Source organism: Haemorhous mexicanus, chromosome 6 (genome assembly GCF_027477595.1).
Source record: "Haemorhous mexicanus isolate bHaeMex1 chromosome 6, bHaeMex1.pri, whole genome shotgun sequence".
In the NCBI taxonomy this organism is placed as follows: Eukaryota; Metazoa; Chordata; class Aves; order Passeriformes; family Fringillidae; genus Haemorhous; species Haemorhous mexicanus.
Window position 1 is genome coordinate 19735692 of NC_082346.1, and position 23006 is coordinate 19758697.

Consider the following 23006-nt stretch of genomic DNA (forward strand, 5'->3'; position numbering starts at 1 on the left):
TATTTTTCAGCCAGATCAATACTGATTGAATTTTGTGGGGGGAGGGTAGGAAGTGGCTGTTTAGATGTGGCCTGTTTTAGAGTCCCGAGTTCACCAACAATGCATTCCCACTGTGTTCAACAATGTGTTCAAACTGCATTCCCACCCCTTTTTCAGACCACAAATGTGGTCTACACCACCTCTGTCCTGTGTTTACAGTTGTAGGTTATGGTTCTACATTTGTATGTTTCAAAATAATACTTTTTTTGTGCAGTCAGTGGTTTTGTGGGTATGTCACTGCCTTTGTGGATCAGTTTTTGCCTGTGCAGAATGGGAGTGAGGATGTTAACCTTGTTTCTAAATGGAAAAGTTGTTATCTTGTTCTGTACCTATGCTAGGTTTTTTCATCCTATCCCGCCCTTCTTTTTATCCCCTCATATTCTAAAGAGTTAAAGTCAGCAAATGTTTTGCATGGCATAGAGTTCTCAAAGCTCCTACAGCTAACAAAGGCAGCCAGGCAGAGAAGAGATCCCCACTGAAGAACACTGCAGAATAATCTCAAGGCGAGAGGAATTGTTTTTTTGGTCAAATTTATCTTATATATAGCATCTCTGACATCTAATAAAGGTTGAGTTATGCTGTAGTTCAGGCATAATTAGTTAAAAAGGTCACTAAGCCGTGAGATACAAATCAGTGGGAAAGCTTGCTTACCTAGTTTTAATACTGATTATAGTTTTTGATAAGATTATGTCATGTGGGAGTTGTGATAGATGTGTATGTTTGTGTCAATAAATGTCTGTTTAGCTTAGTGTTGTAATTTTTTAATATGTTCCTATGGAAAAGGATTCTTCTTTGCTATAGTTGATTTGTCTGAATAGTGACACTCCTTATGTGGAATGCATGTGGTAAAGTAACAGGGGGGAAAGCTGTTGGTTTCCTAGAGCAAGAATGGTAGAAGGACATGCTGCAGACAGACCAAAAGCTGATTCCTGTAATCCCATGTCTTTCCCCAAAAGGGAAATATAGGTGGCAGTGTGATAGTTCATTGTTAAGGGCTGTTCAGCACAGCCAGCTCTCAAATTGTAAGCACAAAATATTGCTGGTATTGGAAAGGTGATAAAACGTGCTTTGTTTGTTTGCCAGGATTTTGAGAGTAATGGCTTTTGTAGGCCCTAGGAAGTTTTCATCAGGTATCAAACCATTTCAGGGAAAATGGAAATGTTTGGTTACCTTTGGATAGTGTTTCAAGCATAATCACTGTGATGGATAATTACATAGAAGAGCAATAGCTTCAGGAGAATATCTCTAGGATTATACTGCCTTGAAAGGCATGACAGTACCAAGAGGTTGTTTCTAAAAGTTCAGGTCTAATTCAGTTTAAGTGTGGCAAACAGCTTGGATGGTGGCTTTTGTCAATTCTGCCTTTCCAGCTTAAGCACTTTCAGCCTCCTGGAATGGATGGTGAAGTTGCTTTTTATTTCTGGTTTAAGTGTAGTCCTAAACCGATCTAGAGTTCTGTACTAATATCATCTGACTGTATTTGTGGGTCTTCGTAGCCAGGTGAAAAACAGGAAAGTTAACTTTGTTCTGAAAAATCAAATGACTTAAGAAAGGCACTCAGGAGGGCCATGTTTGTAGTGCAAATTTAGGGTAATCTTGGATTCCTCTTAAGATGACATTCAGCTTAGCTTCTGCAGTTTAAAGGGTTTTCTATTAAGATCAACCTTCCAGTTAGGAGTGCTAAAACCAGTTTGCATAAGAATTTTAAAGTTTATTTTACTATTGAAATAACAAGAATATGGATGTGAAAATCAGCTTTTGGGGAAGTCTTTATTTAAATGATGCAGACAGAAGATGCCATTTCCAGATATGACATTGTCAAACGTGTACTTTGTAGGTATACAGTGAAGGATGGAGAAACAAAAGGATTACTTATACAGGAAAAGAACCAGTAGAAGAAACGTTTCTAAACACAGGCCTCAGAAATATCCCTTAAAGAGTGCATGTTCTGCTGTGAAAGTATCTTCACAAATTCTTGTGTGCAGCAACACAGTGGCAACTTTATTTTCTTCAAAATTTGCTTCTTCAGAACAGTGTTTGGTTCTTCTATTAATCTAATTCTTTTCACCAAAAATGACCTCAAGAAATTGCCTGCTCTGATAAAGTATGCTGGCTTGTTTTACATGCTAGCAATGCATAGTTAGAAAAATAAGATAAAACTAGGAAACACTTTAGAACCCCAGGGTGATCAGATCACCAGTTCCAATAAAACTAAGACTGTCTCAAGCAGTGCAGTGTTTGTAGTCCTTAAAGAGAGTAAACCTAATCAGTCTTCCTAATTGTTTTTTTCTGTTAGGATAATTTGCAACAAGTTGTGTTTCTCTCTCTTGCCAGCTGCATCTTCTTAATTATTGCAACTGTTACTTGTTCTTGTCAATATATAGCAGCAGTTTTATTACCTTTACCTCTAACAGTATATTTCTGTTTCAGGGAGTTGATTCACTTGCTCATTCACCTTTCTGAAGCTCTGCATGAAGCACAACTTAAATTCATACTGGTCATTCCTCCTGCAGTTGCAGCAGGGTGAGTATTCCTCTTTAGATGGCAGTTTCCAGGTGAGAAATACTTTCTTGCCTGATAAACAGTAAGTTCAAAGCTTCGTTTAAAGCTGTGCAGTTTAAAAGAAGAAATTATTTGGGTTTGTTTGGTAGTCCTTTCTCCTTGCATGTTGCACTGAATAGTCTTGGTAACTATGTCCATTCATACATACCTCTTAATTTTTGCTGTGTTAAGGAGCCAACAAGGAGAGGTACTATGCTGGACCTTGTTCTCCCCCACACTCCAGCTGGGGTGTCATGAGAACAGACTAGAGGAGCAGAATTCCCTCCCTTGACCTGCTGGCCACCCTTCCCTTGGTGCAGCACAGGATGTGGTTGGCTTTCCCAGCTGCAAGTGCACAGTTGGCTAACAACTGCATAGTTGGCAATGCAAGATTATTTTGTTTTTCCCCACAAGTTTCCTTTCTTCCTTCAAGATATTCAGCAACCCTATTGCCTGCATATAAAAATGCAGTAATGCAAGTCAAACAGAGAAGCATTTTTAGGTACTTTTTCAAATGAGAGTCAGTAGACAGCTAATGAAAAATATGACAATTTCTTATTTTTCTTACTTTGGGCTGTACAGCAGTATGGATAGGCTCACAGTCAGTACAGATTATGACAGTTCAACAGCACAGTTTCAGGACAGCATTGTACAGCCTCCTGAACTTCTTGTAGGCTGTCACGTCTTTCAGTGTACATTCGTTTTCAAAGTGCCAAAAAGGCGGAGAAAATTTAATGTCTCAGCAGTCTGGTAAATGTTGCTCCTGTGGCTGGACTTCTCTCTGCAATGACTTCAAGTTTTTGAGGAGTTTTACCAGGAGATCCTATAGCATGTTGGGGAAATCAAGCATTTCTGCTTACAGCTATCTGTGCAGACTTAAATGCATCTGGCTGAAAAGATTCAGGGATCCTGTAGCAGGTGACTAAAAGGTTGTCTGTGTGCTGAGGTCAGTTAGCATCTGCCTTATAACTGTGGTGTCACTTCTTCTGTAGGTTAGTAATGTAACCCCATCCAAATCAATTCCTGAGTATAGGTACTTCCTACCATCTTAAGACTGTAAGCCCAGAACAATATCTACCTAATTTGGTTCTTCAATAGATGCAGGAAATGTGATTGCAGTATTTTTTCTGTAAAGTATGTACTTGAGGCTACTTCTTGTTTCTTTACATTTTCTTCTGTTGCCTGCTATAACTGATTTATATGCTTACAAGAAGTAGCTAGTTTAATGCCATTGTTTCTCTCTCTCTGTGTGGGGCAGAGAGAGAGAAACAATGTGTTGAAGACTGTGGCAAAAGAAAACAATAAATTCCATGTAAATTGGTAAAGTAGACAGTTTTGTAAAATATTACCTATGCAGAGTACTTTACTTAAAGGACTGAAGGCCTAGCTGCATTTTGAGGAGATTCCTTCATATCCCTCAAGCACTTATGCTTTTACCTTGGCTCTGGATCATTAATCCTCTAATTTCTTGCAGATTTATCTGGAAAATTGTGTGTTGGTATGCCTTTGCATCACATGACTTTTCAGTGGTGCTAACAAGTACTTTGAGTTATTTCTGATATAGTTAAATCAAAAATAATGCAAAATTATTATGTCTTATCTCCTGGCTGTCATTTATCCCAGTCTTTCATGCTGCCCTCTTACGTCCTACATCTCATCCCAATTGATAGTTACTTTAAAAAGTAATTTTCTGTTGCTATTAGTTTTAGTCTATTACAGGTAAAGCAAAATAGAACATTTCAAAACATTTTTCTAAAATGCCTTATCAGTCACTGAATCACACAGATGCTTTTTAAAATGCTAATGCATGCTCTGGTAGAATTTAAGTAATTGCTATAAACAGTGTTCACGTTTGAAGTGCATTTCTGCTGTTGGTGGTAGGGAGAAAGTAGAGAATAGCATAAACCTCAACATTCCTGTTCATTGTGATACCTATTGACATTACCAAGGTCAGCCAGAGGGACCTAAGTCTGTTTTGTTTCTGTAAGTCATGTGGGGCTCTACAGTCTATTTTTTCTAAGTCCCTAAACAAGTTGGAGCCTCTATAAAACCTATAAAACCTGTATTCTTAAACACGTTTTGCCTGGACCAGAATTTGCATTTTTAAGATAACTGTCTTTCAGGACTATTTCTCTGTTGAACGCTACACTGAAGTTTGAATCTTGTGTTGTCATTGCTGCCTTCTGCTGTCCTGAATATTGACACAATAATGAGGTCACAGTTCTGAAACCCTTCTGTACTGGGATTTAGGGATGCAATATTAGATCTGGATAGAGATCTAATCTATCCAGATCTAATAGTGCATCCCTATCTAAAGTACAACTTTTAACCTGAAATGAGTTTTACATGCCTGTTCCTAAATGGTCTGTTTGTAGAGGAACTGTGAGAAATAACAGCTGTAGTTTATATAAAAGAATCTGAAAGTCTCATTCCTCTAAACCAATCATATATATCTTTATGCATTCTTAAAGTCTTTGGGATTTATCCATAAACCTTTATGGCCCAGGAGAATTCATTAATCACATTATTTTCAATCAATAATCTTACATAAGCCACCTGTCTGTGTCTTTCATGTGTGTGTTCTTATTGCATTAACTAGAAAAAACACAAATTTTTTGAGTAAATAGGTTGTTGCAAATAGATTCATAACTTACAGAAACATCCTAAAACACTCACAATGGCCATGTGTACTTTAAAGCTTAGAAATAAATTGGATTTAATGATATCAATAATCAGAATCCTGAAATTTTCTTTCTACCTTACTTGACTTTTTGGATAGCAGCTGTACTTGAAAATATTTGATTTATAGGACACAAGGCTTGAACTGAAAAGCATCTATTGTGTATTAACTATCTCGTGTCTTGGAATTCACTTAGGGTTTGAACACTTCCACATGGTTGAAAGTGTGCTTTATTGCATCTTACATTCTTTAGTTTTGGGAATCACTGCAGACTGTTAATCAAAAATACAGCAAAAGGCATGGAAATAAGTACCATCAAGAATCAAATGATATATCAGAGTTCAGCAGCTGGCAATAGACTGATAAAGGAGACATGAGCAGTATGAGGAATATCCTACCCAACTGGGATGTAAAGAGCTGAAACATTGTCCCTTTTGTGTTCTACCCTGATTAAAATTTAAAGAGAGAATAGTCAAATGTAAGCAGTTTATTTAGGAATTTAGACTCTTTTGATATGCTGCATTAAGATCAAAACAGTCTGTCAGCAAATGCTATCTGAAAGGAGACACTTAAGAGCTAAAAATACCAGTTTGCAGAGGGCAAACCCATCTGGAAAATGCATCACTGCACATGAGATTGAGTGTGGGATGCAGGAAGAAAACGTGTTGGATCATCTGTTTAACTTCTCAAATTCAACTTTTGCAACAAACACTAAGTGAGCCCGATCCTCTAACGGACCTTGCTTTAGTAACTGAAGGTTCCAGTGGTGCCTTTGCATTTTGGTTTGCTTGTAAAATGTTCTGGTCTTAAAGAAAACTTCACTCTTTTTAAATCCACACATTTTATAGCTTTTCACAACATTAACCAGAAGCAGTTGAGCTGGCATAATCAAGGGTAATCGAGAGTCGGGAATGTGTTCATATGTTGATTAGGAGGCAGGAATCTCTCTAGCAAGCTCTACTGTCGCAGAGAATGCATGTAGAGCTCTCATGGTAGAAAACAGAGATTTGAGATAGTGTTTTCATTCACCTGATGTCTAGGACCTGCATGATTTTCCTGCAGATGTTAATGATTTAGAAGAGAGAGGAACAGCAGGAGCCAAAGCTATTCTTTATGAAGTGTGTGTATGTAATTCTCCCTTGTGGATTGGAGTCTTGCAGTTGCAGATGTCTCAAGAGGCGTGCAAGGATTGCAGTGGTGTTTAAGTGTTTGCTAGAGCAGATGATTTTTTGAAGACTTCCATTCTGTCTTTCAACAGAATGTCTCAAAAAGTTAGAATTTTACTGCTTTTAATGTGCATGGACATTGATGCATGTATAAACTATTGGTATCATGTCTATAAGGTCAGTGGGTAGCCTGGCATATTCTGTCCATTGCTGATGGTGAGTAACTCCATTGGTCCTACTAATCCTGGGCTTGATTAAATTCCTGCCTTAAGTACATGCAATTCAGTGTTTTATTGTGCTGCAGAAATTATACTGGGAAAAGATGTGTGAATATTTTTATACTGATTTCACAAGCCTCTTTCCAAATAGGATAGCTGTGCTGGAGGGAACTACCTTTATGCCTAAATATGCACTTGCATAACTATGTTGGGGGAAAAATAAATATGGCAAGTAGACATTGAGATTTGGTTGCATGTGCTCTCATAAGTCGTAGGCATTGGGTTGGTTATTTTGTTTCTCTGCACTTAAATTCTTTATAATATTAGAAATGTATTATCAAAGCAAAAAGTGAGACTTTGTATAGTAACTCTTTTCTGTCTGCAAGTAAATTGAATTTTATCTGACTAGATTACTGCATGTTTTGTCCAGGTTCAGCAACCATTTTTTCCACTGTGTTTCCCAATTACTGTCACGAAAACAATGGGTAAAGAAAATAAGGTTTATTTACATAAGCTATCATTGGAGGGAGCATCACTAATTTTTCTGTTTCTTGCTGTATTGTGAGAAAGAACAAAGACAAAAAGTTCCTGGAAGCTGTAGGTATGGTGTTTTCTTCACAGGGGTTCTCAGTCTATCCATGGCTGCATAACATTGTCTTCCTGGCATTTGTAGTTTATCACAGACTTTAGACATATGATATAAATATGTTAAGTCTCAGTATACACTCATTAAAAGCTGTTCATTTTGTTAAACACGGTGTTAAATAACCCTCTATTTAGCTTGTTAGTGATTGCTTTCCTTGGGTTTTTTTCATCCCCTGAAGTATAATCCTTTGGGCAAAGTAGAAGTAAAAATGGCATTGGTTGTGTCACTTCATAATATAGTGCTATACTCCTTATTAACATTTTGATGGTTAGGATATGCACTAGGCAGTTTGCCCTGTGTGATGGATATCTTTTTAACACACCTTTCTTCAGGCTACAAGACAGTAGCTGCTCCTTGAATAACAAATGATTATCTCTTGATGTTGTACAGAATCCATAAATGAGAGAAAGTAAACTGTGAAGTAAACAAGTAAACTCAGGTGCTCAGGTGAGAGGCTGCCCTGCCAGCATAATCTGTGGTGGGGCACTCTAGTGCTGCCCAGGGGGGTTTCCTGAACTGGAAAGCCCTCAGGGACCTCCACAAGGAGGTGAATTGGTTGAGGAGTATCCAGGAGTCCAAGGGAGAAATGGATTACAGGAATCACACCCTACCTTCCCTAAAAGGTAGAAACCTTTTAGACAAACAGGGCACATGACACAAAAAATTCCCTGTCATCTTTCCACCCAACTGAACATGTGACTTAAGGGATAGGGGGCAGTGGTGACAAGTTCCTGCCTGTTGCAGCAGTTGCATCTCCTCTGTCATTTCCCCACCTTCCTCCCTTTGTCACTATTAAGTGTTTTAAAGTTACAGATGTAGCTACTGCTGCATATCTGAGAAAAAATATCAAAAACTTGCTGGAAAATCTCTAAAACTTTGGAGCTTTTTATGTATCAATCATAATTAAAATGCATGGAAGACTGTTAGAAAGAGATTGTGTTACCTGAGGCTTCTGAAACAATTGAAACAAAGTAGCTTTATACTTTTAGTAATTTTATGAAGTCTAGCATAATAATAACCAGATATGTCAAACCTTGATCCTTGATTTAAGTAATTGTATGCAAAATACCTGCTGTTCTTAGCTGTGTTTTAATAACATGCCTGCCAGTACAAAGCAGAGGTCAGTGAGCAAGATGGTTTCATTCAGCCTTGTGGGACACAGTGCTGGAGATTATTAGTAAGGGTAAAGCACATTGTAAACAAACCAGTGGAGCTGTCGCTGTCCTCGTGGCATTCTCCAAAAATGCTGCTGTTGGCAAATTGCATACAGTTTAGCTAGAATAATTTGTTATCTCCTGACTGGTTTTTGACAGCATATATCAAAGCACTATTTAAATTAAAACCAAACATGTTTCTTCCTGATAAAAGGTACACTTAACCTCACAGCTTCTAGAAAAAAATTTCTGTCTTTATTGACTTCTTGAGATGCACAGCTGTGGTGCAGCTGCTTTCATTTTAAAACTACAGGAATCCAAACCTCTTTCTATCTTCAAGTACTTGAACATAATGTATGTTCTTGTCTCATCAAAATACAGCAAGCATCCCCAACTTTGGATTTCATATTTGCATATGTAAGGGAAAAAAAAAAAAATCTACAGCTTCTCTTCCTATTACTTAAAACTTCTATAGGTATGTATTATCATCAGTATTTTCCAGCACTAAACTGCCGCTTCTTCAAAATTAACATTTTAGCTACTCAGTTTATTCTTTATTCTTGCTGCAGAAACATTGTGGATATGAAGTACTGTCTTAAGTATCTTTAGCTTTTTCTTTGTAGGGCTGCTGTGCAATGAAAATTACCAGAATCTATGCGGTCTTCATTATTCCTATCCAGTAGCAGTTGATACCAGCTTAGTTTTGCTACTCTGCCTCTTGGAAAGATTGGCAGGAGGGTAGACATGTTGTCCCTTCTCTTAGTGCTGTCATGCTCTTTTCTGCCTTCCCTATGAATATGCTTACATATTTGATTGAAAAGTAGGAAGAGCACACAATGAATAGCTGCTAATCAACCTCACACTTCCTCAGCCTAATGGATGTCACAGTTGACCAGTGTTTTGCATAAAGTAAAGAGGTGCTTTGGCCTTCTAGAAACTGATTATGAACAGGCACTTGTAACTACATTTTTGTTTGATATCAGTAATCTGTCATCTTTAGAAGTTGCTGCAGATTCAATTGCCTTGCCATAACTTTGTGTATACAGAATGATATGTTTGTTGGTTTGCTATTCCAGTGTATATATACACACTGTTTCCCTTAGAAGTATTTCTGGCAAGTCGCAATTCTGATGTAGAATATACAAGTAAACAGCAGGGTAATTTTTATGATAATGTATGGTAAACAAATTCAATGAAATCATAAGCAGCTTCTAACATGTGTCTGTTTTGGAGTGAAATGGGAACTGTCACTTACTTTTAGCATCATTCTCTGAAAGAACTCTGTGGGACAGAAAGTAGAACATTGAAATTTTGGTAAGTAAATAATGCTGGATCAAACCAGCAGGAAACATATTGCTTGTTCCAGATGAAGTTTCCAATTACCAGATTACGTCAAATAACAGTATATTAGAAAACCAACCAAATTTGTAGAATACTGTTTATTAAGTAGGATTTTGCTTTACCAATACATATACTTAAAATTATGAAAGGTTAAAATATTTGTGAGAAACCTGGTCATAATAATCTTATTTTGTTGGAATCACTAATATTGTTGCTGAATTTTTCTGAGCTTTTCACATGTCTAAGTTTTCTTTCCAATTTGACAAATGAGGTCCCAGAAAAGTAAGCAGTTCTAAAAATAGTGTTTATTTGTTGTAGAGTTACTAAGTATATACCATATAGTCTCTGCATTGGACAATCAATATACAGAAAGTGGGACTTGGGAGGGAAAATCTGAAAGCTAAATATGCAAAGTTTCATAATTGTTGGGCCTAGTTGGTAATAACACTTCGCCCTCTATTGTTCCCATAGTTGTCCATCTTCCTGTGAGTATCCTAAAAACAAAAAAAAAGGGACTGTCAGGAATATGGGGTGTACAGTTACATGTCAAGAAATTTTGTAATCCGATTCTGTGCATAAAATTCAGCACTCAAAAAGGCACAGAAATGACTTCTTAGAGGGCTGTCTAGGCTAACTGACTGGTGTAGTCATTTTTATTGCATATTAGAAAACCTGTATAATATGTTTGATTTGGATCACAAGATACAGCTTGAGATATGAGTTTATACTGAGGGGAGCAGAAGACTCAGTAGGAAATTATTACTGATTACTGAGTAACAGTTACTGGAGCAAATTTAATAATGTCTTCAAATTATGGTAATACTATTAAATCCTACTCAGTCATGCTACTGGGCTCATGTATTTTCCCTGTATAGAGGCTCAAAGTATAGGTCTGTCAGTCACATCTCTTTTTAAAGTGAATTCTGTTAGTGACAGTACGTCTGGATGCATGTTAATGGCTCTAAACTACATCTGTTTCCCTTGCTGATGACTTCCCTGGTTTTGCTGCTGTTTGTTGGGCTGCCAGCTCAGTACAGCATGGCTCTGACTGCAGCCATGAGATGATCCACATGCATTTTGCATAGATTCAGAAAGGACTCCAGAGGAACAAATCTATTCTTAGAACTGGCTCTTTTAAAGATTATACCTTACAATATAAAATTAATGCAACAAAGGTCTGACTCTGCTGACATCTTCTGAAGCAAGTGCACGCATCTGGTTTTGAATTCCTAGTGGGGAGAATATTGAAATAATCTGTAGGTCAGCTAACCACAGCCAAAGAGAAAAAAGGGTGGAGTGTATTCCTCTGCATATCTGTCATTTGTAGCTCCACCAATTCTGAGCCAGCTGGTGTAGAGCAATTACTACATAACTTTCAGTATTAAGTTGGAAAACTTTACAAAAAACAAAGAGAAGAAAAATGGTGAGCATTTTATGCCAGGAGGAATTAAGGCTACATTTGGTGTGTTAGAGTTTTTAAATTAGGCTTGTTTGTTCCAGAGTACGAGCTTGTTTTGCGTAATGTTCTGCTATTGGAGCATGGCTTGCCTGGGCATTAAGCCCTGGCATGAGAGGCACTAGAATAGTTTGGAAATTAGGAGAAGCAAATGGTGACACAGTGGATGTTCATTTGTGCATAGCCCTTCTTAAATGGCTCCTATGAAGAGACTGAAGCAATGTAATGGAAACAGCATGAAAGGAGATGAGTTGACTTTCCCAAAAATGGAACTGATAAATACAAATGTCAAAATTAATTTTTTCTTATTTGGTAGTTAGATTATCTAGTTTTGTCAGATGTGTAGTTCTTATGTCGATTTCAGAGTTTTAGATATACTGTATTTTTAAAGTTACATTGTAACTTAAAAATTTGTAAGTGACTGATCTGCCAGCATGCCTCAGTTCTGAGGACAGCAGTTTTCAGGCTTATTTGTCCCTAGCCGTCTGCTGAGATTTCATGCTTTCTTTTCAGGGCATATATTGCTTGGCATGTTTCCCCTTCTTGACTTCTGTTACTGCTTTAAACCAGATGGGCCACAGGTAATTAGTCTGGCTTCATGAAAACTGTGTAGGCTACTCCATGGCAAGAGCAGAGCCCATGCTTCTCCCTGTTTTGAGAGCAAGGACTGCAAAGACAATGGCTGGGATGGGATGTGTGCGTATTAAAGAAGACTGTCAGCCCTTAATGTTCTGCAAAAAAATCATTAGGTACAGAGATACCATTCTGCTTCCTGATAAAAATATAGCAAGTTTTCACTTGTCAGTCTGTTAAAATTCACAGTCCCCCAGTGATATGAAGCACTCAGAGTGTATGAAAGAACCACTCCCAGGGCTTCTCTGTTGTGAATCTGTAGCACTAAGTTACTCTTTCCTTGCTTGTTGAGCTGTCTAGGCTTTGTTGGTTTTAAAATACCTATATTAATCTTCCCTATCTGAGAATTTGGTAAAGAAATTTTTGCCACGGAGAAAATTTGAACACAGTCAGTAGAGAGGTTTGTTTATTTTAGATTATTATATTTTCTGTGGACAAGGGACCTTTTTCTCTGAAGGCAGGAAAGAGCCCTTTTGCTCTGAAGGCATTTGAGTGTCAGCATTGATATTATGAAATAAGTGCTCCAGACAAAGACAGTGCACAAAGTAGGGTTGCAGGTTTTTAATTTTGAATTTAAGCTACTATTCAGAATAGTAGTAGAGTGTAGTATTGGAAGGTACAAATAATTTTTAAAAAGTCAAAGGAAACTACAACTACATTACATGACTTTTACTAGAAGTTTATATAGTAAACTCTTAAAATCTACAAATGAATGGATGTCAGAACTCCCAGACTATCTACACCTTAAGAAGATTCTCCCTAATGTCTAGCCCAGGTTTACTAAAGCAATTATCCTGGGATATTCAGTCTTCTCCAACTCACTACAAATGAACTGTTAAACTGTTGTGTTTCCATTAAAATTCTCCTTTCTCATTTGCTCATTCTTTTATAATTATTGTCTCTATTGAAACATTGGATGATGTTTCTCTGACCTATTAACAATAAGATGAACTTTCATGCTATGTAAGCAAAATGAGATTCGGGGATGTTAAGTTGGGCTTTAAATGGGAGGGGAGGGAACCTCCTGCTTTTTTTTCTGCCCTCATCTGTTCCAGCACTTTAGTGTGTGAAACTGGCAGAATGTTCTCTGAGTAGAACCAGGTGAATAACCATGACTGGAAGAGTGTATGTGACCAGAGGTGATCACACTGGTTTTATGGAATAACCTTTCAGTTTGATTTTTTAATTCTGTTTTAAGAGGAATAAGACTTTTGTACAGAGATTGTTAAATACATTAAAAAGTTGGGAGGAGAAATTTATACTAACTTGGCATTTGTGTGATTTGTTTCTCCTGAAATGGACTGATCTCAACATTGTGGTTCAATGGACAGTTTTGGGTTTGAAATGTACAGTCCCTGATTTGTCATATTGATCTGGGTTTGTAGGCCACAGGATCAGATACTGTGTTTGGTTCATGCTTCACCTCTTGCAACATTTTGTCCTTAAAAAGGAATTTGAGAAAAAAATCTGTATTTCAAAGGCTAGTGAAGGTACTTGAATTTACAGTAAGCATGTGCATTTTCTGAAATGCCTGAGTAACATGCATCTCTGCAAAAGCCTTGATCTGGGAGGATGTGCTTACTGAGGGAGAAAGGTCAGAGATGGAGAACATGCTGTGCTTTTTACAGTCTCCATTCAGCTGCATGGAATTCATCCCACACTATGCAGAAATCTGCTTTTGTCTACCTGAGGATCTCTTTTTTGTTGGTTAAACATTCAGTATGGTCATGTTCTTTTGACAGCAGGGATTACATCTGTAATTATTGTTCATGGCTTTGAAGAGTATTGTTTCAAGGTCCTGTTGCTGACTTGGCTGCTTCATACAGTGCTGTTGTAGACAGACCTTAATTCTGTTTTTAGCCTGATTTATGAGGTCATAAGGTGTCTGTAAGCTTTTTCTCTTACATTTTTCATCTCTCTGCTAAAACTTCTTTGGCATTTTACCGGTTTCAAGCCAAATTGAGATAGGCATAGAATTTTAATGGTCAGGTTCCTATTACTTCATGAAAATATGTAGCTGGATATATGAAGATAAAAAGAATTTTTCCCCTAGACCCTGCTGTAAGAGGGCAGTGTAAGTGAAACATCTATAGGACACCGGAAATCTAGTTGCAAAACATCCATGGAAACCGCGATTCATGTAGAATTCTTTTCTAAGTGCTGATAGTGGAAAATTACTTCAGTGAGCTGTCATCCTGAGAGTTCTGAAAATGAGAAAGGGTAGTTACAAAACTGTCAGGAGGATTTTTTTGGAAAAGGAAACGGTTTCAGATTGAACTTGGTTACACATTTTACTGTTTAATTATCAATGCTTATAATTGTGTGATGAACAGGGTAGTTATTTAGCTATTTCTTCTATTTTCTGTAGAACAGACTTCATGCAGGAAGAAACAGTGAATTTTTATTCAGTGATTTTGCATTAACTGAATTCAGTGGTCTGTGTTCATAAAATGCAGTAGCATCTTGTAGTGCTCCTACCTGCAACGAGCTATGAAATCCACTAATATCTCAAGATGAAGAAAAATTTGCAAACACTTGCTTGACAGAAAATTATACATGACAAGAAAATTAAGTCATTACTGAGAGGCTGATTTCTGAAATAGAATCGTAGAGGAAACAGAAGATCAATCAGTTTTCCATTATGAAGGCTATTCAAAGATGAGGAGACAGGAAACCTCTCTTTTATAAAGGAGGGTGAAGGTGAGGTAACCCTACAAGAATGCAGTTTGAACTTGCAGGGAATAGCAGTCAGTTAAAAGACCTTTTTTCTCCTTATTTCATTTTGAGAGTCATTGTAGTGAGACAAGAAGTAATTGAGAATGTAGATTCATTTGAAAGTAAATTAAAGTAGCTTTCATTGTTGAAGTATTTTTTTCCAGTCTTTCAATATGAAAGACTACAAACTCAAAACCTTACAAAAATACTTATCACTAAAGCATTACTGGGAGTTTTGAGACATACGACTGTATGTAATTTGAAATATTCAGGTAATAAACATTCTAGGCTGTGAAACAAACCCCCCTGCAGTTATTTTAGATATTAAAAGATAGAATACTAAAAAGGGACTGTGGAATTCTAGGCTGTGTATATGGAAATACCAAGGAAAACAGGTGGTTTCTTCTAGATCTGTGATGTTGTCCCAATAATAGGGATTTTGTATATACATGTGGCAGTGTGCCATTGGGAAATGTTGACAGATTCTCAGGAATGTGTGCAAATAAGACTTATGCTCTCAGGGGAATCATCATTCTGTAAGTTCTGCCAGGTTGCCAGGTTGCCATTGCTCTCTTACTTGAAGGGAGAACTTGTAAAGATTATGTTGTATTCCTGAGGCTTTTTATGGGAAGGATTTCTGTGGATGTTGTGTAAGGCAGCTTCTTTACTGTTTGTTAAAAGGAAAATATATAACAGAATAAGAAATGTCCACTTAAGGTTAAATCAGCAATGAACTGGAAAGGAGAACTCTCATTTTTTCTTTGCAGTGTCCTTTTGTTCTTCCACCCCTTTCTGCACACCCAGCAGTCTCATGCTCTGTTTCCTATCCTTAATGTTAATCATTTCCCTGCACTGATAATTTCTACTCGTAGAAATTTTTGTAGAGATTTTGTAGAAAGCCACCTCTCTGAATTCCTGATGTATGGTGCCTTATCCTTTAAATGTTGAGCAGGAGTGGCAGACACTTCTAAGATTAATTCCAGATATGTATTTTTATGGAGCTAAGTCCATATTTCTTCCACATTTTAATAAATATTTAAAAATACCTAAAGAACAGATATTGTATCCATTAGAAAATCTTGTTGGTCCAAGGAGTTTAAGTGGGTGTTTACATTTGGCTGGTATTTTAGAAATAGAATCCAACAGATTTTTCTAGAAAACAGAAAATTGAAATATATGGGATTAATATCATACCATATTAACGGTTGTTTCAAACCAGAAAGAAGAAAAAAATAAAGCTTCATTTCTTTGAGAGATGCTTTTTCTTTTCAATAGCAAGGAAAACACATTCACCAAAAACTGTTAGTTTAAATTATTAATTGTATAAGAGATAGAGGATACAATTTGATTTTTCCTTTACTGTGGAATTTTATATCATCCTCATTACCAGTGTCTGAGCATTTTCAAGTCACTCTTTAAGTGACAGAACTGATACCTGTCACACTTTTCATGTCTTTTCTTATGGAGATTTGTTTATGCACTTCGTATTTTGCATTGGTGTAGTCTTGCTTAGATATTTTCCCTGCCTGAAATATGCTTGCCAGGCAAATAAACCACATGCCCTGTACTGAAAGTAGATCATGAAGTGTAAGATGAATTTTTGGATCCTGAATTGTCAATCAGAAAAGTAGGTTGAGTGATGACTCAAGTTTGAACACTTCCTAGCTTTGCATCTGCTTTTCACCAGAGCATTTATTATTGCCAGAGAAGCTCTTTCATCAAAACATGGAAAGCATATTGGGTAAAGAAGACATAAAAATGCAATATAATGCTTGATTGCATAGGTTGAGACATAATATTACACCGCCACATTGAAACTGCTTTGAAAGGAGCTAAAAACTCCAGTGCTTTCTCAATAATAGTGCAAGCCAAACCTGAGACTATGAGGCCTGAGTAAGTTTAAGGCCTTTTTAATGGTAAAAAACCCTCAAGTATCTCAGATTAAAACAAACAAACAAACAAACAAAAAAGTATGGTTCTTGTTAATAGTGTAATGCAATGGTTTTCAGCAATCCCAGAAAAATCAGTCTTGTCCTCTTGTCTTTCCTTTCTTCCCAGTGTCTGTTTCACTGGGGTATCCACTGAGTAGCAGGCCTGGTTGTAGATTCAACTTATATAGTTCAGTTTTTCAGTTGATTATAATTCACATTCATGTATTTTGTTCAATCCAGATTACTGAAAACCTCCGTGGATGCTGAATAGCAATAGTTGATACTAGAAGGAATGCTGGGGAATTTCAACCCTCTGAGGATATCCATAGCTGAATCTGGTTTCATCCCAGTGCCCTGTGCTCCAGTAGGGTCAGGGCAATGTCACCAGGCCCATTGCTGGTGTGGCCTCCCCAGTCCCCCTGCACCATGGCACAGTGCTGCCCCAGGGAGCGAGTCCTGGTATGGGACGATCCAGGGGGCTGGAACTCCAGGGCTGGAGATTGAGGGGCTGGGGGTACCAGCTGTGCCACCTGGGGCATCCTTTCTCCATCCTGTCTTCATTCCTTCTCCTCCCCTCCTGCATCATTATTCTTCTCCCAGATGTGGGAGGGTTTCAGGATCTTGGGAGAGGAGTTTGGATCTGGTTTTGCAAATGGGCTGAGAGGAGCCCTGGCTTGCTCTAGACCAGTGGAAGTTTTAAGAGCAGATTTGCAGAGAAAACTCAATTGTTACACTCGTATCTCTTTTGCTGTGTCTCTTAATCTTCTTTATAAAGCTTTAAATTAAACAAGCTCTGTGAAAAAAAATAATCCCAAGTGAAAATGGAGTCTGTCCTAGTTTAGCAGACTGGAAATATTCAGCAAACTGGGTAAGTTATGCCAAGACAGTGGGATTTAGGCTTGACTGTTTTAGCAAACAAGGGTAACTGTAAATACGAGCTCTTTTTTTTTGTTTTTATGGAGGTTTAGGTTGGAACTTTAGGAGAAGAGTTCAAGACGTGTTTGTACAATGCTCTCAGATATATGGGGAGATTGTTGGGGCTTTCCTGTGCAGGGTCAGGAGTTGGACTTGATGATCCTTGTGGGTCCTTTCCAACTTAGCATATTTGATTCTGTGATTCTATGCATATTGTACAGAGCTAATAAATTATGATGAAGCTTCTGCCACTTCACTGACTATTTTGGAAATAGTATTAAAAGTTTAGAAGAATGACAAGCTTTTGAATTAGACTTGGAAAGTATTACTATCATGGACTTTGCATATGCTGTGCCAAATCTCCTGACTTTCCAGACTCTTGCTGGGTTTCTCAACAAAGTAGTCAGTAGAACATAACTGCCTTTTAGTTAAGTTTACATAAATATCAGAATGATTGAAAAACCTCCAGTTTGAAGTATAATAGCAGTTGAAAAACTGTTTGGGTTTTATTCTTGAGTGCCAGTTTTCTTGACTCAGAGCAATTCTAAAGGCATGAGTCAAATAGTCCTGGTTTTGTTCCAGTGGAGTTTCCCAAAATGCTTGACTAGAGCAGAGTTCACTATTTATTGAACTGAGTGAGTGGTGCTTGTTTTTTTGAATAGTGCTGCTGTTTTAACACTGCATGTTAATGGACAAAGTATATTCATTGCTGTTGGGTTTGTTCCAAGTTGGAAATTTGTGCCCTTGCCACTCAGATGGAATTCCTTTGTAACAGAAGTAGTTGAGTTACAAAATTGCTTTGGAGAAAATGATGGCAATATCCATTTTAACCTGTGGGTTTCTTCTTAAGTTACACATGCAAATTTCATTAAAGTACTACCTGGCTAAATCTATAAAGCAATCCAACTTGCCCTAATATCTAATACACATTATAATTACTTTTTATGTTTTTCCCTTCAGGAGTAATCACAATCAATTTACTGAAAATGTGTTTTGCTGGAGTTTGCATTGGGAAATTGCTTTGCCCACAGACATCCAAGTTGCCATAATATTGTTTCAAAGATGTATTTATTATTTTAATTCTTGTAGAACAACTGCAGTTTGCAATTGCAGTACATCACAAGCAGATGACTATAAAAAAAGCCTGAGGTCCGCCAGTAGGTTCCAGAAGTGAAGATTTTTTAAAAATCTGTTACAACCCTTAAAATAAAAAAATTTCTCCTTCCTGTGACCAGTATGTCACTGGTTCTGAAAATCTGACAGGCATGTTATGTGATTTAATCTGCCCTAGTTTGTAACCTGCATTTTGTTCACCTCTTTCCTTATGAAGTGGAACACAAAGTGTCCTTGTGAACTGATAAATGAACACTGTTATGCTCTGGTGATCCATGCAGCACATATTGTTGGATGCAGAATTTGCACGCTAATCCAAAAGGGATAAAGGTCAAAATATGTGATTTTTTTTGTTTATTACTTGCATCTGTCACTGAGCATCTTTTTTGTTTTTACATTTAAGACAGAACGTGAGTGGTTTTAAAAGCATACCTTGCCTAGACAAGGCTTAAGTAGCATTTACTGCTACTATTGGGAAAGTCTGGGTTCTCCTGTCTCTCTCCTCTGCTCTCTAGAGGAATCTTGTACAATCCTATAAGTCTGCCTCTTAAATAGCAGAGATGCACCACAGAGTTTTTAGCTGTTAAACTGCATTTTTTTCCCCTTTTCTCTTATTTTGCGATGTCTCCCTATGTACACTGCTGTCCCAGATTATTTGGGACAATATCCTGTTTCTCTACCTGTTTGTCTCACGTTAACATGCTTCAGAGCCCTCTGGTTGAGGACAGGGCTCTTCTGGCAGTAGCTTCTCCATTTTAGTCCAGTCCCATCTTTGCAATGTGATTAAGGTTGCCTTATGTTGCCTGCTCTGCTGCTTGTGCTGCTATTTTGAAATTACATATTCTCTTTGAAACAGATCCAATGTTTTCTGGCAACTTGTGTGAAATAATTGTTTCCATCTTGAATGATTGAAAGAAGTCAGTAGCCTCTCTGAGTCCAAAACAGGCAAAATACCCACTCCCTCACCCATGAAGATAAGGTAGATATTAATCCAGGTCTATATTTTGTAAATCAAGAGTAAGCAAGAAAGGGGGGGAAGAATGGTTTTCCATATTTCATGCCAAGATGTTCTGAAGGCGTAACTAGACTTTTGTCTAGAAAAGGTCATAGAATGGATTTCTTCTTTCTTCTCCCCTGCCCAAAGAAAGAAATGGACCTGTTTCTGTCTAAAGAAAAAAAGTTTTCTTTCTTAAGTATGGTATAAACTGAAATTGTTCTTTTTGAGGTCAATAAAAATATTACCTATGGTTTGTTTTTCTATTAACAGCTGCACCCATCCATTTATTTAAGTATGCCTTAGTTTTGTGTCAAAGCCAGTTCAACAGCCCAAGCAATTAAAGGTTTTGTAAAAGCTTTTAGAGTTCAGTTGATTGCTACCTAAGGCAATTTGATTTGTCCACAGCCCTTATAATCACTACTGCAGCCATGCTGGAAATACTTATTTGGTAAGTGGGTTGTGGAAGTATGATTCTTCCCACTGGCCACCTACATAGCATTGATTTTTTTTTTTCTTTTTCTTAGCTGTTTATTACAAAAATAGCACTGAAATACTTTTTTTTTTTTTTGCCACCTCAGAATGAAAGATTTTTCTTATGTGATCAAATGATATGAAACCCAAAGGAGAGAATAAGCCTGGTCATTGTTGTAATTTATCTCTTCCTGTTTCTGTTTTGCTTTGTTTTGAAAGGACCAACCAGCCAGGAATGTTCACAAAGAGAGAATTTGATCAGTTGGCCTCGGCAATAGACAGCTTCAGTCTCATGACGTACGACTATTCAGCCCCACATCGGTAAGACTCCATCTGACATCAGAAAGGTCACTGAAGGAGCTGATTCCTACTGAGGTCTGCTAAATCCACAGTACAAGTTCATTTTTTTTCTAGTAAAGCGGATAGTGCTTTGTACTTGTATGATACTAAAGTTCTGGATTAGTAATTATAATAGACAATTTGTCCAGAAGCAGGTAACTCAGTACATGTTTAACAGCAATGTGTGTCTGGGGTTTGGATATTACGAAAGACTTTGTACTCCAGCTAAAAAGGCATTCTTTTAAAAGGATAACTTACTCTTTCCCAGACTAAATAATGCTTTTTGAGTTATTTAGCACAGTTCTGCAGGATGGGTACACTAATATTCTACTAATAATAATAAGATTGTCAAACAAATTAGCTTTGAACAATTGATACTTCATTTGCCTTTAAATATGAGCAGAGTTCCTAGCAACTTTGCTGTGTTGTATTAGCATGTTGAGTTTTAATGGCACAGGTATCATGAAGGCTTAGAGGCAGATAATTAGTAGGGAGTAGCAGATGTTGGTATTTGTCAGACTGGGATATACTCTTCCTGTTACCATGCTAATGAGTGCCTTTTGTTATGTTAATTTTTGAGGGAAAGCCTGCCTTCCTCTCCAGTGAGGTAGGAATGGAATGAGCACAATATCCTGATGTTACATACATGGCAATTCAATTACTCTGTGTGTAAGGCTATACTCTTTTTCTTCCTGTAGGTTTTTGTTAGGTACTTTGTAGGTTTTTCCCCATAAAAAAGTGTTACACAATTATTGAAACTTGCCTTGCTTACCAGTCACTAATTTTATAGTTCCTCTGTAAGTAAATGATCAATTTTGTCCCAGGATATTTTGCCAGATTGCTGTAAAAACATTGAAAAAAAAACCTGAAGTCATACAGAGCATTGAATCATAGCATATGCACTGTGAAAGGCCCAGCAGTAATGGGCTAGGGGAAATTTTTTCTTACCCCTAGGAAGGAATTCTCTGTCCCTTCACTTTAGAAGTGAATCAAAAAGTCAAGAGTGGGGCAATCATGTTTTGTGTATCAGCTCTTCAAGCTACAGAAGAATGTGCATTTAGCATTGATAGAATTATAGATTCATCTTCACTGATTTTTGTGTGCCAAAATTTTCTTCTTGCAATTACACTGGTCAAAAAGAGAAGGCTGAGTGTGAACATGTACTTTTTTGACACCCTGTTTGATTTTTGCTAACTTGACAGACCTGGTCCAAATTCCCCCCTTCCCTGGGTACGAACTTGTGTTGAAGTACTGGATCCTGATTCAAAATGGAGGAATAAAATACTTTTAGGACTGAATTTCTATGGCATGGACTATTCTGCTTTGGGAACCTCTGGGGAGCCAATCCTTGGCAGCAGGTATGACTTCTCTGGATAGTAAGTACTTCTGTATGATATATCCTCACAAAAATCAGAAATTCACAAGTATTCTTATTTAGAATTATGGATGAGTTAGCAACACAGAAATGGCAAAAGTGATAAATCTGCACATGCAATAGTAGCTCACCAGTTAGGGTAAGACTTGTAACTTCTCTTCCCTGTACAGAAATGCAGATAGATGGCACATTTATCCTGTCAGAGCTCATATGCAAAAATGGCTTGTGTAGTTTTCCCTCTTTCCTCTATTCATGCTTGTACATGCAGGTTGCCATCTTTGTGTTAAAAATGTTCTGCAGTATTCTCTTATGCTCTGCATCGTTTTTGGGTTCCTGCAGTTGTCCTAATGATTCTTTCTCTCAGCTCCTGAAGTTGTTACTTGTTACTTTGAAATTTGATACTGGTTTCCAACAACAATCTTTCTGTGCTGATCTCTGAATCTGACTGAATAACAGAAAAGGGGAAAATAAAGCCATTGTTTACAGTGAAAGGTATTTAGCAAGTATTCCAGAATGACTTCTGAAAATTGGTGGTGATGGTTAGGCAGGAAGAACACTCAATAGTCAAAGCATTGTTGATTTACAGACCTAATTATACAAGCTCATCAAAATTGTGTAGCTTCATTGTAATATTTACAGCTCCTTTTGCAAATGGAGTGTAGCACTATGTAGCAGAATAAAAGCTTCTTACTTTTTTCTGAACTGCAGCTTTTGAAATTAAGTTTCCACTTGAAAAACACTGCGCTAGGATGGCATTTACTTTTTGTAGATTCTTCTGCACTATATTATAGTATTAATTCATGTTGCTTTTTAATTAATGGCAAGAATACCCTAGCCAAGAGTCATGTATAAAACTTTAAGCTTTATAAGTTTTACTTTTTTAAAAAAGTTTTTTAAGTTTTACTGAAAGAGGCTATTACCTGTATGTAGGGCACTGGTGCACAGTATAGTTCTGTTAACATATTCTTCACTGACAGATCATGAGATTGTTGTTTTCCAGGTATTTACCAGAAGCAAGGTTCTGTTCAAAGTCTTTAAGAGGCTTTGAATTTATGCATAAAACACATCCATTTTCCCTTTGCTGTGTTACTGTTGGTCAGTGGTTATGTTTGTTTTTCCAGAAATATAGTTCTAAGCATCCACAATTGTATATGTCATATAGTAATGTAAAAGTAGAATAGACTCAAAGTAAAATAGCTTTAAAATAGGCCAAACTTCTGATATAAAGAGCAGAAAAAAAAGGGGGTTTTAGTGTAAAATAAGCTTTCTGCTATTT

General features: G+C 37.2%; 1 protein-coding gene across 6 annotated transcripts in view; it reads left to right on the plus strand.

Annotated features, from left to right (window-relative positions):
• The window catches only part of CHID1 (chitinase domain containing 1), a 116671-nt gene that overhangs the window by 16679 nt on the left and 76986 nt on the right, over positions 1-23006 (plus strand). For all 6 annotated transcript variants that reach the window (XR_009486901.1, XM_059849108.1, XM_059849110.1 and 3 more), the window contains exons 8-10: positions 2470-2562; positions 20236-20337; positions 21558-21713. Coding sequence is in view for 5 of the 6 variants with exons in the window: in XM_059849108.1 (XP_059705091.1) it covers positions 2470-2562; positions 20236-20337; positions 21558-21713 (351 nt within the window). In the remaining variant the exon portion in view is untranslated. The remainder of the gene's footprint in view (positions 1-2469; positions 2563-20235; positions 20338-21557; positions 21714-23006) is intronic.